General features: G+C 41.1%; 1 protein-coding gene across 1 annotated transcript in view; it reads right to left on the bottom strand.

Annotated features, from left to right (window-relative positions):
- HEATR5A (HEAT repeat containing 5A) overlaps positions 1-17,547 on the bottom strand; it is a 133,650-nt gene that overhangs the window by 14,374 nt on the left and 101,729 nt on the right. The window contains exons 30-33 of the mRNA XM_032773217.2: positions 9,082-9,316; positions 8,357-8,605; positions 6,372-6,499; positions 335-482 (exon numbers count right to left, since the gene is read on the bottom strand). Coding sequence (XP_032629108.1) covers positions 335-482; positions 6,372-6,499; positions 8,357-8,605; positions 9,082-9,316 — 760 coding nt within the window. The remainder of the gene's footprint in view (positions 1-334; positions 483-6,371; positions 6,500-8,356; positions 8,606-9,081; positions 9,317-17,547) is intronic.

The following is a 17,547-nucleotide window of genomic DNA, read 5'->3' on the forward strand; positions in this document are numbered from 1 at the left end:
AGGAGAAAATGCTTAATTCAACAGCTGTACTCAATGCTGTTAGGAACTGGATGAGTAACTTGATCACAGTTGCTTTATTTAAAAACTCTACTTTATATTGCCACACAAAGAAAAAGCTGATGCTCCTGTGTTGCAATTCCACAACTGGCCTACTTAGTCTTGCGTGGCCTGATTTTCTGAAGTACCGAATATCTTTAGCTCCCAGTGAAGTCAATGAGATTAGTGACTTCTTAGCACCTCTGACAAATAAAGCCACTAATCTACAGCTTACAGATGGAATAAGTTTGGTCACAAAAAGTTAATACAGTATATTGTAGAACAGTATATTGTATACCTTCTGCACTTCTCCGTTTCTCTCTCACATGCTCTTGAGCTGCGAAAAGAATCTGTTGGACTACTTCAAGGGTAGCAAGCTGAATATCAGGCGATTCTCTGGTTAGTATCAGTCGATGCAGAACATTCAACAACTCCACACCAAGTTCCTGTAGAAAAAGAAACGTTCAAAGTCTTGATATTCACATCCATTTACTTATTACCCACAAGCATCAGAGGTTCAGTATTTTAATGTAAATTTATACAATGCTTTGAAAATGCAACACACTACACAAACTGAACATAAACAACAGCTTGGATTGCAGAATACTCTAGCTATTCACCTCTGAGTGAGACAGGAGATATAAAATGAAGCTTCAAAGTAGTAGTAAGCTATTACTGTATTCTCTTTCTAGCTTCAGACTTTCCTTTCTGTGTCTTTACATAATGTCTTCAAAATACCTATGTGGACTGTGTCTAGACTGCCCATTCTACAGAGTCATTGCTGAAGATGTGAGTACAAAGTCATCCGTGATAAACAGACTGAGGACAACTGTGTAAATATAAAACTGTAATAAGATGGTACACATTTTTGTCAGAGTCTTGTGAACTATATTCTCATTAAAGACTAACAGACGTATTGGAGCATAAGCTTTCGTGGGTGAATACCCACTTTGTCAGACACATGAGTACGGGGGTATTCACCCACGAAAGCTTATGCTCCAATACATCTGCTAGTCTTTAAGGTGCCTCAGGACTCACTGTTGCTTTTTACAGATCCAGACTAACACGGCTACCCCTCTGATACTATATTCTCATTGCCTTTATTTGCGCATTTCTAATTAGGAGTAGCTGAAAATTATTGCTTTTTCTTTTTCTTTTTATCTATCTAATGTTTTTGCCAAAGCGCAGATGCTCCCCTACTGTCACGGAGTGTGGGGGAGTCTGCGCCCTACAACCCCCACTTCCTGCGATTCACTGTGACTCTCAGCCAGCCAGTAAAACAGAAGGTTTTTTAGACAACAGGAACACAGTCCCAAGCAGGGCTTGTAGGTACAACCAGGACCCCTCAGTCAGGTCCCTCTGGGGGGCAAGGATCTTAGACCCCAGACTCAAGGTTCCCTGCCTCTTCCCAGTCAGACCAAAACTGAAACTAAAAACCTCTCCAGCAGGCTCTCTTCCTTTGTCCAGCTTCCCGGGCTTTGACTCCGCCCCCCCCGCCTCTTCCTGGCTCATGTTACAGGCTCAGGTCCTGCCTTCACCTGAAGTCATCCTCTGCTCTCCCATTTCCCATGCAGACAGCCCCTACTGCGTCACACCTACATATTAATTTTTTAGCCTCAAGTACTTGATGTCTGAAATGTTACTGTTTCAATGCATAAAATTAAAACAGAAGGAATTAATGACATTTTTTTTTGTTTTTAACTCCACACAGTCATTTTACTGAAAGCCTCTCTCCACTTTCACCTAAGTCGACAAGCTAAATTCTGTTCCTAATTACTTCTGTGCACATGCATCCCCACTGCTTTCACACAGAAGATCGGAAGTTGAAGCTAAGAAAAACCAACCCACCAATCTACACTCCTAAATTTGGAGATATGGTGAGAAGGACCTTTCCCCCTTCAATGTTCGCCAAAATCTTAAAGGAAGGATAGGCCTCATTGCTTACACCAAACATACATTAGTTTCCAACCTGTCAAGCTCCAAACATAGGATCAAAAAGAAAGTAAAGTAGGAAAATTAAAACAATGATTCATGAAACTAAAGATGTAAGCAGTATTATTTAAGCTACACAAGTTATTGAATGTTCTGTATGATACAAAACCATAAAGTGATAAGAATTCCCAACAGCAAAAGTGGAAGACAAGGTTTTCATAAGGAGGAGGTAAATTGGGGTCTAAAAAACAGACAGTTTCCCTTGCTTTAAGGGGCAACTGAAATGTAGAATTCCAATTAAAACGGTATGAGGAGTTCAGTTGGGCCAGCAAAAGCCTTGGTTCTGGTCACAAATGTATCAGCCTTGATGCCTTCTTCAAACAAATACTTTTTGTCACGCTGTGTGCGAGGTAAACATTTTGCATGCATTCAATTCTTCGTTAAAAAAAAATCACAAGTATTACTTCACACAAATGAAGGGAGACTTCTATATCTGCTTTGCTTCCTGAGGATATATTTTTAATTTAAACTGTGCTGTACATAAACAAAGATTACAATGAGGCCAGGGTGGGATACTCTGAGTAGTTTGTGGATTTGTCATATGGCAACTAAAACATGACACATCCCTTTAATTAAACAAGGTTGGGTTTTTTAAAGGAATATTAGTCATAATCAGAAGTAATGTGATACATATGATTTACCCTTTTGGAAGTAAATATCCATTTACAGTACTTTGAAAGATACAGTACAGCACAGTTTGCTCTTGAAATGGAAGAGACCTTATTTTATAATGTTGTTTTGGAAACAATGGCCCAGAACAGTCAGGACCTGCCCAGGTAACATGTTCAGGCAGGTCTCAAAAGATGTCATTTTTAAAGTTTCATTCAGAACAATAAAATAACGACTGACTGGTTAATACGTACGCAATGCCTGACAGATAAAAGAGCAACACTTTTTTGACAGGTGGGTAGAATTTGTACTTTAAAGGATACAATAAAAATTTATTCTTACAGAGAATATTATCCCCCTAGATTGTAGATATCAGAACTAGTGAAAGATGATCCCTCACTCTCACAGATCTTGGGAGACAGGCCAGACCTTGTTTACAGACAGCCTCCCAATCTGAAGCAAATACTCACCAGCAACTGCACATCATACAACATAAACACTAACCCAGGAACCTATCCTTGCAACAAAGGCCAATGCCAGCTCTGTCCACATATCTATTCAAGTGACACCATCATAGGACCTAATCACATCAGCCACACCATCAGGGGCTTGTTCACCTGCACATCTACCAACGTGATATATGCCATCATGTGCCAGCAACGCCCTTCTGCCACGTACATTGGCCAAACCGGACAGTCTCTACGCAAAAGAATAAATGGACACAAATCTGATATCAGGAATCATAACATTCAAAAACCAGTGGGAGAGCACTTCAACCTCTCTAACCACTCAATGACAGACTTGAAGGTGGCAATTTTGCAACAAAAAAAACTTCAAAAACAGACTCCAAAGAGAGACTGCTGAACTCGAATTAATATTCAAATTAGATATAATTAATTTAGGTTTAAACAGAGACTGGGAATGATTGGGTCATTACACTAATTGAATCTATTTCCCTATGTTAAGCTCTCCTCACACCTTCTATAGGTCATCTCAATTATCACTTCAAAGGTTTTTTTCCCTCCTGCTGATGATAGCTCATCTCAATTGATTGGCCTCTTCCAGTTGGTATGTGTACTGCCACCTTTTCAAGTTCTCTGTATGTATAATTATCTCCTGTCTGTGTGTTCCATTCTATTCATCTGAAGAAGTGGGCTGTAGCCCACGAAAGCTTATGCTGAAATAAATTTGTTAGTCTCTAAGGTGCCACAAGTACTCCTGTTCTTTTTGCGGATACAGACTAACATGGCTGCTACTCTGAAAACTAAGATGAAGTGTGAATTTTTGTAAAAAGAAAACCTAAATGTGGCCCTGTAATAACCAAACATTTTTCATATTTAAACCTTTTAAAAAAAAAAAGAGATTACATATAGGGCATGTCTTCAATGCAAAATTAGCTCGGGCTATAGCTTAGGCCAGGGGTCAGCAACAGGTGGCACGCAGGCTGATTTTGGGTTGCATGCTGCTGCCAACCGGGATCCCGGCCTCTGGCCCTGCTCAGCCTGCTGCTGGCCTGGATGGACGAAACCCGGGCTGGCAGCAGACTGAGTGGGGCCGGTGGCCGGGACCCCAGATCAGCAGTGGGATGAGACACTCAGCCTGCAGCAGGTCTCGAGTCCCAGCTGCCGGCCCCTTGCCAGCCGGGGTCCCAGCCGCTGGCCCCGTTCAATCCACTGTCGGCCTGGATGGATGGAACCTGGGCGGCAGCAGGCTGAGCGAGGCCGGTGGCCGGGACCCTGAATGGCAGGGGCCGGCGGACAGAACCCCAGACTGGCATCGGGCTCAGCTCGCTGCCGATCTGTGGTTCTATCTGCCGCACGTGCTGCCAATCTCACACGCAAAACCTTTTACTGGCACACAAAACCTTAAATTAATGAAGACTTGGCACACCACTTCTCAAAGGCTGCCGACCCCTAGCTTAGGCATTGCCCCAACCCCAGATCCATCTACACAGAAAAAACTTCTAACCCAGGCTCGAAGGTGCTTTAAACTCAGGTTAGCAGGCATGACTGAGGGTAAAGGCTTGGGCTCAGGGGTTTTGCTAACTGCCTACCTTGCAGTGAGAATACAGGCTAATCAAGTGCTGTTAATCCTCCAATCTCACAAGTTTGCCCTGGCTATACTTTCTCATCTAATTTCTCCCTTCTTCTGCACTGCTTAATATATTTCTACTGCTCTTCCACACCATTTGAGCAGAGATGCCATCCAAGAAGTCCTCTTCCATGCTGCCAGTTGGACAGAAGCAGACACTAGCCTTCTGGTAAAGCTGTGGTGTGACATCAGTAAGAAACACAAGAGCACTTCCATGAATTCATAGAGGGGCTCAGTTTAATATACCACTAAGACCCATGGAATACTTTGCTAGAAGTAGAACCCAGCAAACAAGTTAGTATAACACCATTGTGCACGCATCCACATAGGTCTGGCACGAATAGGGCTATGTAGTGGGAATGCCCACCCATGCTAGCCTAGCCCAGGCTAACTCTGTAGTGAAGACATACCCTCTGAAAGGATGGTTTATCTGATTAGTTTTCCAAGTTACATTAACTTATACCCTGAGAGCTTCCTTCCTTCCAGAGACTGACATGCTGTTCCCTGACTGGAGTCAGAGAGAAATGACAACCTGCCATGCTACACATCTAAGTCACCTTTCAACAAACTGTAAGTTGCAGTCTAGCAATGATTTCTATAAGATCCACATAGGCAGGTTTCTTTTAAATTAACTTTTAGTTTATTATTTCTTTCCAGTTCAATAAAACAACGTTGGAAATGCAAAATCTGAACTTTTAGGTGAGGTCAATGTACCAACACCTAAAGAGAGCCAAAAAGTCTCAGGATCTACAAGAGAGAGACAAATAACTAACTAATTGCCACGTTTCTTACCAGACAACAGTGTTTACAATCAGTGCCACAGAACAGCAAATGAAAAATCATTGTAGATTGAAGAACAGCTGAGAGATCTAAGTGATAGCAGACACTGTCACAATACCCTGCTGTAGCAAGATGAGACTCTGAAACAAACTCGTGTCAGAGGCCCAAAGCCTGAATCAAAGTACTTCCAGGCATTGCTAAGCAAAAGCTGGGCTGTGAGCCAGAGGCAGGCCCCACTCGTAGAAGAGGGCTGCTAGATGCAGATGTATCCTCACATAAGTGCTAATAAGAGGAACTTGTGCCAAGATGGCATCAGAACACTCCACAGAGATAATAAGGAACAAGCAGGTTCATGTTACAGACAGAATCAAAAGGACGACATGATGGATAGATTTGTTTAAAGCGACATAATCAAAGATGGAGACAGCCCTCAATGAGTCAAGAGGCTGTACTTCAATACGTCAGTAGGGATGAGTAATCTGTCTTGTAACTGTATAAAAGTAGATCCCGGAGTGCACATGTTTGTCTGGCCTATGGGGCAGTGGAAAGTCCCACCACTGACTGAGCCTGTCCATTGCCAGGGGGCACAAATTCATAGCATGTCTTGTAGAGTCTATGGGAAACTATTATTGTGCTTCGTTTGACAATAAACCTGGCTTGGGTTCCTCCATACTTGACTAGAGTCTGTAGTCTTTGGGGGTTCTCTTGGGGTCTGCTGTGTCAGCTATCTGAGCAGATCTGGGGCAGCACACAGAGGGAACTCGCACACAGTCGACTGTTATCGAACAAGAGCAGAGCACCACACCGACAGCTACCGAAAATACCACGAATTCCAACTCATATTTTCTAAATGAGCATGTTACCTGATCACCACCTATTTTAGAGCGAGGCCAAGGCACATCAAGAAATGCTTGCAGAGCATGTAGGCAAGCAGTAATGTTTTCCATTGCTGAATCTGAGCGAGGTGAGCAGAGAAATTCCACACTAATTCCTGTAAACAGCAGGACAAAAACAAAAACAGGCTTTACTGAAAACCTATTTAAAGTAATTTTGTAAATCAAGACAAATACGCTGTCAATGTGCTGAAAAGACATGGAAATAGCATATGCATCTTTTATATTCCTGTATGCCTAAGCAGATTAATCTTCAATTGTAAACATTTTAGGCAGGAGTTTGTTGTAACAATTAGGCCTATAACTTCTTGCCTGCTTGGGTATTAATCACGAAAAGTAGGTCAAGTTATTTTTAACAAAGAATTTATAATAGGTGCAAGAAAACAAGACCAAAAAACCCCCTGGGAGTAGTCCAAACAAAAAGGCCCTCTGATATAATTCAACGACCACATTGTGATCGTGCATGGTAAACAAGAAAATGTGGGTCTGGAAATTAATGAACCAAAATAAGCGTGTCAGAAACTAGGCCTAACTGATGGGCAAAATAAGAAAATGGGTTATCCCACCTATCACTCCCTTTTGGATCATTAAAGACAGACTTTGGGGGAAGTATGGAAGAAAAGACGGGAGCCACTAAAGTGAGCTTCATCATCATGACAGCCACCTCCAACATCTCCTGGAACACCAGGCCTTTTTAACATTGTTTAATGATGGACAGTGACTGTGTTAGGGTAACATCTTTGGGCCCCTATATTCCATCTAAATTAACATTATAGACCTTGTCTTCCTTTATGCATATACAGTATCTAAGAGTATATCTATACTACCTGCTGGATCAGCGGGCAGCAATCGATCCAGCGGGAGTCGATTTATCGCGTCTACCTAAACAGGATAAATCGACCCCTGTGCACTTTCCTGTTGACTCCTGTACTCCACCGCCGCGAGAGGCGCAGGCAGAGTCGACGGGGGAGCAGCAGCAGTTGACTCACCACAGTGAAGACACCGCAGTGAATAGGTCTAAGTACGTCAACTTCAGCATAACATAGCTGGAGTTGTGTAACTTAGATCCATCCCCCACCTCCGAGTGTAGACCAGGCATAAGATAATGAACAGACTGAAACTTCTGGGCAATAGAACAGAAATAAATAATAATCAGCTTCAAAAATTACAGAAATAGAAGATGAAGATGTTGAGATGTGGGTTCACTAATTAGGAAGAAAATTCTTATAGGCACCCCACAGGATTTTTGCCTTAGTATGAAATTGAGAACCTGGAATGTAGTATGTGAACTCTTGACACAGTGATTTACATGACAGGATGAGTTTACAGAGAAACTATAATAATAACTTAGAAACTTAAAGGCTATCTGAGACTTAGTATTTTTATTTCACAAAAAGGCTGAAGTTTTTAGTTAATCATGTATTTACCAACCCCACCTCACTAGCTAAATGGGGCAAAGAAGTCTATATGAACCCTGGGCCTGCTAACCCTAGACCTGAAGGAAATAACTGAACCTTTCTGTTTGGCCTCAGATGCCAAGTCTGTGTTTTGCCAGGTTAAACAAAAACGTATTTAAAACTGTGGTGATATTCCAGAGTAACTCCAATCAAGACAGTAGTGTTACTTTGTAATTATCCTGGTGATACCAAAATTGAATCTGTTCTTAAGCTTAAAGCAGAAGCAATAGTAGGTTTCTGAGCATAGTAGTAAATTGGCATGTGTTCTGTTTACCTTGCATTGGATATTTTTTCCCAGCATAATCAGAAAAACAGGAAGCAATTCTGTCTCCAACATAGAAACCAATTCTTGCCATAAGTACTTCCAACATATCAATTCTTCACCAACACAATTAAGAGCAGACAACCAAAGCATTACAGCGTGTCAACAGTATTATTTATACTAAAATGACTGTTTATAATTTAAAATCCAGACAGATTACATGCTCATCGACCAACCCAAAATAAGATGAAATATGTCAGTATTCACATCCTCAGGAGATTTCACTGCAGCCCTGGAGGAGGAATCTTGACACATTGTAGTTGGGGTGACAGGTCTAGAGAGATTTGTTACTCCATCATCTGGATCAACCACAAGGAAACCTGTGCTGGTAAGCCATAATGCTGTAGCGTAAAGAATTAGAGCCCAGGAGTTGTGATAGTGTGGTCTTGCATTTTCAATTGTCTCTGCAGTATAGAATGCACCACCTACAAAAAAATATCAGTCAGTTTTAAATGATGCAACTATTTTCAGCTGTAAATAATTTCTCTTACAGGTATGGGATTCCCTTCTGTTATTATAATGGTATTTGTGTTTAATGACATTTCATTGTATTTCTTAATTGTTAAACAGCCAGAGCTGACCCGGTGGTTTGTGGTTAATAAATAAAATTATCAACAACAAAGCAAATAGAATAAAATACATTTCTTTAAGTCTTTTTTCTTCCTTTCATCTTAAAAATCCACTACTGCTCCATTCCAGAGAAAAAACTCTATCCTAAACTTAGTCATTGATTTTGTGGTAAATAGCTGCAAAATTATAGGGTGCTGGTTCTGTATCAACTACATCTTATTTTGTGAAAAAGTTATGTACTGTGAGTGGGCACAATTCAGCTGAGATGTTATCAAGCACACACAACCAAATTATATCAAACACGAATAAAAGTACACAGTTGCCTTCATACCTTCAACTGGAAGTTGAGAGGCATATTCTGAAGGCAAAGTTAAGAGAGCAAAATCCTCAAGTGCAGCAAGCCAGAGTTTGCCTAGGATTCCAAGGTCTGCCTGGACTAGGTCCAAAAGTCCATCGGCTGACGAACTTAAATCTCTGTAGCTTTCATCTGCAGAGTTTGTGATCATCAAAGTTTGCTTGTGTGCATCACTTTGGTTTTTTTCTCTTTCAACTGCAACTATGTAAACCTGTTCAAAGACAGAGAGACAGAGCAACAGTTATAGATTTTTAAAGCCAGAAGGGACTACTGTGATCACCTAGTCCAACCTCCTGCATGACACAGGGCATAGAGCTTCCTTGAATTAATTCCTGCTTCACATCTAATAGCCATGGTTGAAGTAGGACACATCTTCCAACAAAATACCCAGTCTTGATTTAAAGATGATCAGTGATGGAGAATCCACCACAATCCTTGGTAAGTGGTTCCAGTTGTTAGGGATTCTCACTATTAAAAATTTGCACTTTATTTCTATTCTGAATTCATTTAGCTTCAACTTCCAACCATTGGATCTTGTTATCGATTGAAGAGCCCTCTAGTATCAAATTTCTATCCTCCTGTAGTTACTTGTACATTGTGATCAAGTTACCTCTCACCTGTTCTTTGAGAACCTAAATCAATTGAGCTGCTTGAGTCTTTCACTGTAAGCAAAAGCCCTGTGTAAATCAAGATTTCACAGACTGCACAGAAATAATGAAATTAGCCAGCTACCGTGATTTTTCGGAGGGGAGATGCCTGGTTCCACCTCCTTTCTATTGGAAAAAAAAATCATGGTTTGGGGCTAATTTGGCTGCTTGTGGGAGGTTAGTTTCCTGCTCAGCTGGCTGGCAGGGAGGAAGATGACCATAATGTGTGGTGATTAGGAGCTTTGGCTGACCCACTCCTGCCCCCAGGCAGGCCAGGGGGAGGCAGCATCAGCTGTCAAACAGCAGTGACCAGGATCTGGAGCACAAACAAGTGTGTGAGGGATCCATGACCTGGCAGGGAGATTGGGGCACGAAGATGATGGATCCTGGTCTCATCCCAATTCTCCCACACTAGGACAGGTCTCCCTCCACCGACACCATTTCAGGGCAGGACGCCGTCCCCTACTCCACACACACTTGCTCATGTTCCAAGTGGTGATCCTGGGCTCAGCTTTCTGGACTCAGCGCCTTGCTGACTGGTGCTGCAGTGTCTCCCTCCCAGTCCTGTTGGTGAGGGGATGGGCCTGGGGCTCCTAATAGCTACGCATTGTGAGTACTGCCCCACTCTCTCTTGAAAAAGAGATGACTGAGGGGGAATATGACAGCCTCATAGATTTTAAGGTCAGAAGGGACCATTATGATCATCTAGTCTGACCTGCACAATGCAGGCCATTGAATCTCACCCACCCACTCCTGTAACAAACCCCTAACCTATGTCTGAGTTATTGAAGTCCTCAAATTGTGGTTTGAAGACCTCAAGCTCCAGAGAATTCTCCAGCACGTGACCCAGGCCCCATGCTGCAGAGGAAGGTGAAAAACCTCCAGGGCCTCTGCCAATCTGCCTTGGAGGAAAATTCCTTCCCGACCCCAAATATGGCGACCAGTTAAACCCTGAGCATGTGGGTAAGACTCACCAGCCAGACACCCAGGAAAGAATTCTCTGTAGTAACTCAGATCCCTACCCCATCTAACATCCATCAACAGACCACTGGGTATCTTACCTGCTGATAATCCAAAGATCAGCAAGTTAATTGCCAAAATTAGGACTATCCACCAATCATCCCCTCCAAAAACTTATGCGAAGCTTAGTCTAAGCCAATATGTCCCTTTGCCCCCCCACTCTTCCCGCTTGAAGGCTGTTCAGCAACTTCACTCCTCTAATGGTTAGAAACCTTCATTCTAATTTCAAGTCTAAACTATCGCTAGTGTCCAGGTTTCTATTCAATTTGTTCTTAGTATCCACACATGGTACCAAGCTTAAATAATTCCTCTCCCTTCCTAATAATTTACCCTTTGATACTATCTATAAGAGAGCAAATCTATCCCCCTGAACCTTCTTTTGTTAGGCTAAACCAAGCCAGCTCTTTGAGGCTTCATTCATAAGACAGGTTTTTCCATTCCGCTGACTCATTCCTAGTACCCTTTCTGTATCTGCTCCATTTGAATTCATCCTTCTTAACAATAGGGAGAACCAGAACTGGCACACAGTATTCCCAGATGCAGGTCTTCACCAGTTCGCCTATATACACGGTACTAACACCATCCTAAATATTTCTGAAATACCTTGCCAGATCAGCATTCAATCCTCACCCCTGGCCACTACCGTTACAAGCAGAACCATTAAGGCTGGCGAGTCCTGGCACATAGACCCCATTACTTCGCAAAAGGACAAACTGCTGAAGTACTACCAGTCATTTGCAAATTTGAAACACACCTTTCGAGCTCGTGACTGAGAACAAAGAACTGTGAATGCTTGCCAATTCACAAGAACCAGTTTTCCCTCACTATCAGGTGCCCATTCAACACCCTCTACTTGTGATGCCAGCACCAAGCTATAGGCCTCACCCTCCCGCGCAGCTAGACGTGAACTTCCTTTCTATCTCTACTTGCTTGCTAGCATATATCAATCCCACCTCTGTTACTCCTTTCGGAAACTGCGAGCGCACAGCGACGCGAGAGTGTGTTCCCTGCGTCTCGAAACGGAAGTGGTTATTATGACACCCCAGATAGACAACACGCTCCATATAGAGCTCTTCTGAGTTTGATTCTTAATGGCTCCCAATCTAAAAGGATGCTACTGTGGCTATCCTCACAGATCCAGACTACACCACGTGTCTATCTCTCACCTCTAGACTAACTAAATTATCATTGCCACTACTAGATCTGAATTTTTGATGCCTCAAATTTTCTATGTTATACTTGAGACAGGCATGTAAAGCTTCTTGATTTTCAGGTAGCGCGCGCAGATTGACACCAAGGGTCATCACCCAGAACTCCTTCCCTGAAGTATTGAGCGTTTAGATGACGATCCCGTCTAAGGCTCTCATCAGCGAATGCCTTTAAAAGTCAAAATTACACATGAAAACAAGCATCCTTCCCATGGACATTATGTGTATAATAAATCATTGACCACAGATAACTCTCTTGATTATAACGCACAGCGACTATACCCTAAGGCGTTAATTGCTCGTGCCACAAGGTCTAGTTATTTCAGAAAAGAAAATAGAGAGAGTACAAGATTGGTATCCTGTGTAGTAGCTAAAGAAGCTTTTAAAAATCTTTCTTTATATTAAATAAAATGGTCAAAAAAATTATATGATAAAATGTAAAAAAAGTAAAGCTCGATATTGCAGGAATTCTTTTGTACGCATGTTGCAATCTTGTCTAATCTTCTTGTCTGCAGCAAACAGAACAAGGACACCCCATGGAAAAGGTATGATCTTATAATGTTTGCAAAAATAAATCACTATGAATATGACTTCCGAAATGTGGCAACGTAAATAGCACATTAAAGAATACTTTGCCCAGCTGTAAGATAACATTGTTATTTCTACTACTATAATAGTTACTTTCTCAGTCACTCTTTGCTAATTTTTTCTAATACAACCATGACACTGGACAGCAAGTTATGTAAGTGCAAACTAATTATTAGTTTGTTTTCTAGTGTCCTGCAAATTATTACAATTTGAATATTGCAATCACCCATAGAGTGTTAGAGCTGCCGTCACTATCTGTATCTGCTTAATAATCATCCTCTTACAGAAACAAAATAAATATATAGACCTAACACCAAATGGCTAATCAAACCATCTCGGTGCAATGTTGTACTCCTTTCTGGCATAGCTTCTGATAAATTCACTCCTGAATAAAGGTTCTCTAGTGAAGCCCCTCCCAAACCCTATCATCATTATTCTCATTGTCTCTGAGGGAATCATTCTCCACCTCCTCCATGCTTTATCTAGGTAAAGGTTATTGTATGTCACTATAAACTTCTATCGTTTTTTTACCGCTATGAATTATTTCCTTCTCTTCTCGTATTCCTTCTCTCCTCTCCTGATATCTAAAGTATGTCCAATGCAAAGACTAAAGTGAAAAAGGAATAAAAGAACATGTCTGTAATCTAAAGCAGAGGCAGGACTAAAACAGGAAAACTCACAATTAGCTCTGTGATAAAAATGAATTTGAGAGAAAAAACCGAAACAAAAAATAGTCACAAAATATTATTCTTACAAACAATTACTCTACAGTAACTTTCTCTCCGCTGAGCATGAAAATAGCAACTGCAGATAGAATGCAATAGTTTTTCTCGCTAAGCCTAAGGAATATGCCATAAAAGCCCAAGCACAAAGTTGTAGCAGCAATTTGTCAAAAGAGGGACGTGAAATGCCTCTCCTCCCAACGTTTCATTACCAACTGAATATGGTCGCCTCAATCTTGTTCAACAAGCTTCTTCTAGAAAAGGAAGAATGTCTTCATTCTCATTATTTTTCTGTGGTCTGTTTCATCATTTTCCTAAAATCATTTTATGATCTGCTCTGTACACCTCGGTCCAGCATAAGATCAAGAAATGATCTGAGTATGAACTGAGTATCATTATTGTGTTATCGATCTGAGAAAATTTCCAATCCTTGTGTCAACGGGGATCCACTTAAAAAAATAGTCATTGGTACATTATTGTCCTAAATAAGTGCAGAATCTGGCCGCAATATTGTTATTCAAGAAATCGCATCAACAGTTATTTTTGATGAAGCATAAGTGTATTCTATAAACATAATTCTTACACATATCAATAAACTTTCTATATTCAACAATACCACCAGTCACATTCCATCTCAGATGCAAAACATTTCTTTCCGCAGTGGTATTCAGATCTTAGGAGCCACAAATAGAGCTTCTGAAACTAGAGCTAAGTATGTTTGGTTTGAATTTATAACCCTTGCAATAAATATGGCAGGCATCAGTTCCACATAAAAAGGAAAGAAACTAAATTATCTTTATTTCACTCCATTTTCTTTTTGTTTTGGGGCGCTTTTTGGTGCTTGTCATATTGTTAAAATTGCCATTGTTAGTATTATTAATATTTGTCTAACTTTTTGTACCACAGAATTTAACAGAGTAATTACCGACGCTAGAGCTTACATTAACAGTAACTGAGCCTACTGATATGTATTCCTTTGTAAGTTCAGAACCAGTCAATGTTCTTATTGTAAAAATTACTATACACATATATTTAATAATGCATCTTAAATTAGTATTTAGAATGTTGGTTATGGATAGTTTCTCATTTGTTTCGAAAGCATTGTAAATAAATAATAGGTATAGTATTATAAAACAGATAAGCACCAAAGGATCGATGGTGAGGGAAGAGGAACCACAGAGAACCACGGGGAAGATTAGTCTCTCTCATGAAAGATTGCAGCAAAACAGTAATTGTTTAATTTGTAGTGAGGCACTTAATGTCCTTAAAGTAATATTGGGTGGACTGTATTGCTGCAGGGAAAGGTAATGGGCTAGCTAATACTATTTATTTCTAGGTCACTGCTTGAATCCAGCCCGGTTAGGGTTGCCAATTTTAGTTGGACAATACTGCCTGGAGGTTTCAAGCATGACATATATTTAAGTATAAGATTAATCTTTAACTCCTGGAAGACTCGGGACAATCCTGGAGGGTTGGCAACCCAAAGCCCAGGTCATGTAGACAGATCAATGATGTCTGCCTGCATATATATACACAGACCTCTAGTCATCGTTAAATGCAGAAGGTAGACATATGACATTCCACAGCGAATCCTTCCTCTGAAGAACTAATAAAGGCACTCAGTACATAGGAACATGCCCTCTATCAAGTTGAAGGCCAAACCACTACAGAAACCGAGAAGCAATACAAACTTAAAACATTTGAGCACGGTATGGTTCTAATCACAGGAGAGAACCTGATGTACATTCACCCAGGACAACATCAAAGAGTGACACATGTCATTGGCCTATGGTGAAGCAGAGTCATTGAATGTCTTAATGTCATTCCCAAGAGGGAAAGCTATCAACATTACAAAAGGGGAAAAATGCATGTGGAGAACTGGAAGTGTGTTGGCAGTTTCAGCGGGAAGCAAGGCCTGAATGAATTATGGCGAGTTGAACTACCCTTGTTGTTTTAGGTTGGGTTAAACCTCATTGAAGCTGATGTGTAATGCCACTCTTCATTTAAGATAGTAAAGGAATAATTAAAATCCCTTATGATATAAAAACAGACTCCCCAAAAACAAGGGCTTCAACTGTTAATTGTTTGAATAATGGAGTAGAGGGGAGAGAACGAAAGAGTGAAAGACAAGCAAAGAAGCATGCAGTGTAGCCATGTCGGATCCAGGATATTAGAACCTCATCCACCTTATCTCATCTAAAGCACAGAAATAGAACAAAATGCAAGCCAAAGCTGTGGTCTGAAAGAAGCTTTGGGTCTGACGCTGATTAAAAGGCATTGGCCTCGTGGAAAAGAAACCTGTCTCCTGTTGTTCCTCCTTATATTTCAGTACATGATTTTGTAACATTGTTTACAAATAAAACAGGATTGTAAATCACAAAGTACCTGACTCCAATCACCAAGTTTCTCCTCCTAGCTTGAACAACTTGCAAAACCTTAACTTTTGGCTAGCCACACAGGCACAAGGGAAACATTATCATGACAATAGAATACTAAGTGGAGGAGCAGGTGAAGTACATGAGAGAAAATGCACGTCATTGCCTGTGGCTGGACAACTTCAAATAGACAAATGGAGGATTTCACGGGTAAGATCCTCACCTGGTAGAAAAACTGCCAATGGAGCTCTAACAATTTACTTCAGCTGAAGATGCTGCCCCCTCAGTTCTCAGTGCTTCCATTCTGTCAAATCTTACAGTCAGTTTCAAAATAAAAATAAAATATAACCTTGGATTGTAACTACAATATAGGCAGCAGAGAATAATTCGTTAAGAGTTCCCATTGATTTCAACACTAAGTCTGATCTGAAGGTACTAAAATACAACAACAAATATCGCCGATCGATCAATGGAGGAGCGGAGGGGGCAGGGATGTTGCCCAGAAGTGAGACCTCTTATAGAATTGGAGAAGGGACACTGGACATGTGAAGGATCAGAGATATTATTGTACCACTCTCCAGATATGTTTCCACAGCAGCATCGTCTCCACGTGTTTCTCAGGAACTACGTCAAGTCAGACTAGCTTTCACTCAAGCACCTATTTTGGTCGATATGTATAAAGCGCACATTGTCTGAGTCAACGAAAGTGGATATACAGAAAGCTGAATAAAATCAGACCTAACAATGAGCATTTGCATCTCTATCTAACTTCGCAGTGCAACATGCCACAAAGATACTAAAAAGGAGAAGTGAGAATGATCTTGGCCGGCACTTTCGCATGACAGCTCCAAACAGGGCAATCCTTAAATACTACTTTACTTATTTAGGTATTGGGCCATGCCAAGGTTATCCTTAACCTCCATTCCATCCTCAGTGTATAGCGGTCCCACTTCTTTCTTTCTTTGTTTGCTTCTTATTTATGTGGCTATAGAACCTGTTACTATTGGTTTTAATTCCCTTTGCAAGGTCCAACTCTACATGGCTTTTGGCCTTTCTCACTTTATCCCTACATGTTCTGACCTCAATAAGGTAGCTTTCCTTGCTAATCCCTCCCATCTTCCACTCCTTGTAGGCTTTCTGCTTTTTCTTAATCACCTCTCTGAGACGCTTGCTCATCCAGCTTGGTCTTCAACTCCTGCCTATGATTTCCCACCCCCCCTCTTTCTTGGGATGCAGGCTTCTGATACTTTCTGCAACTTTGACCTGAAGTAATTCCAGGCCTCCTCTGCCTTTAGAGGTCTTTAAAGTCATGAATGGTGTGGAGAAAGCGAATAGGAAGTGTTATATACCCCTTCACATTACACAAGAATCAGAGGTTACCCAATGAAATTAATAAGCAGTAGGTTTAAAACAAACCAAAAGAAGTACTCCTTCGCATAACACATAGTTAACCTGTGGAACTCATTGCCATTGGATGTTGTGAAGGCCAGAAGCATAACTGGATTCAAAAAAGAATTAGATACATTCATGAGAGGATAGATCTATCCATGGTTATTAGCTGAGATGATCAGAGATGCAACCCATGCTCTGGGTGTCCCTAAACTGTGACTGCTAGCATCTGGGACTGGATAATAGTGGATGGATCATTCAGTAAATTGCCCTTTCCTGTTCACTCCTTTTGAAGCATCTGGCACTGGCCACTGTTGAAAGACAAGATGGACCATTGGTCTGACCCAGTTTGGCCCTTCTTACATCTAGTTTCAGCTTCTAACCACTGGATTTTATTAATTCTTTTTCCAGACAGATTTAAGAGCTGTGTATTATCAACTCTCTTCCCCATGTAGTTTCTAGTAGACCAGTATCAAACCACCTCTTACTCTAC

The sequence above is a fragment of the Chelonoidis abingdonii genome, chromosome 4, assembly GCF_003597395.2.
Source record: "Chelonoidis abingdonii isolate Lonesome George chromosome 4, CheloAbing_2.0, whole genome shotgun sequence".
Lineage (NCBI taxonomy): Eukaryota > Metazoa > Chordata > Testudines > Testudinidae > Chelonoidis > Chelonoidis abingdonii.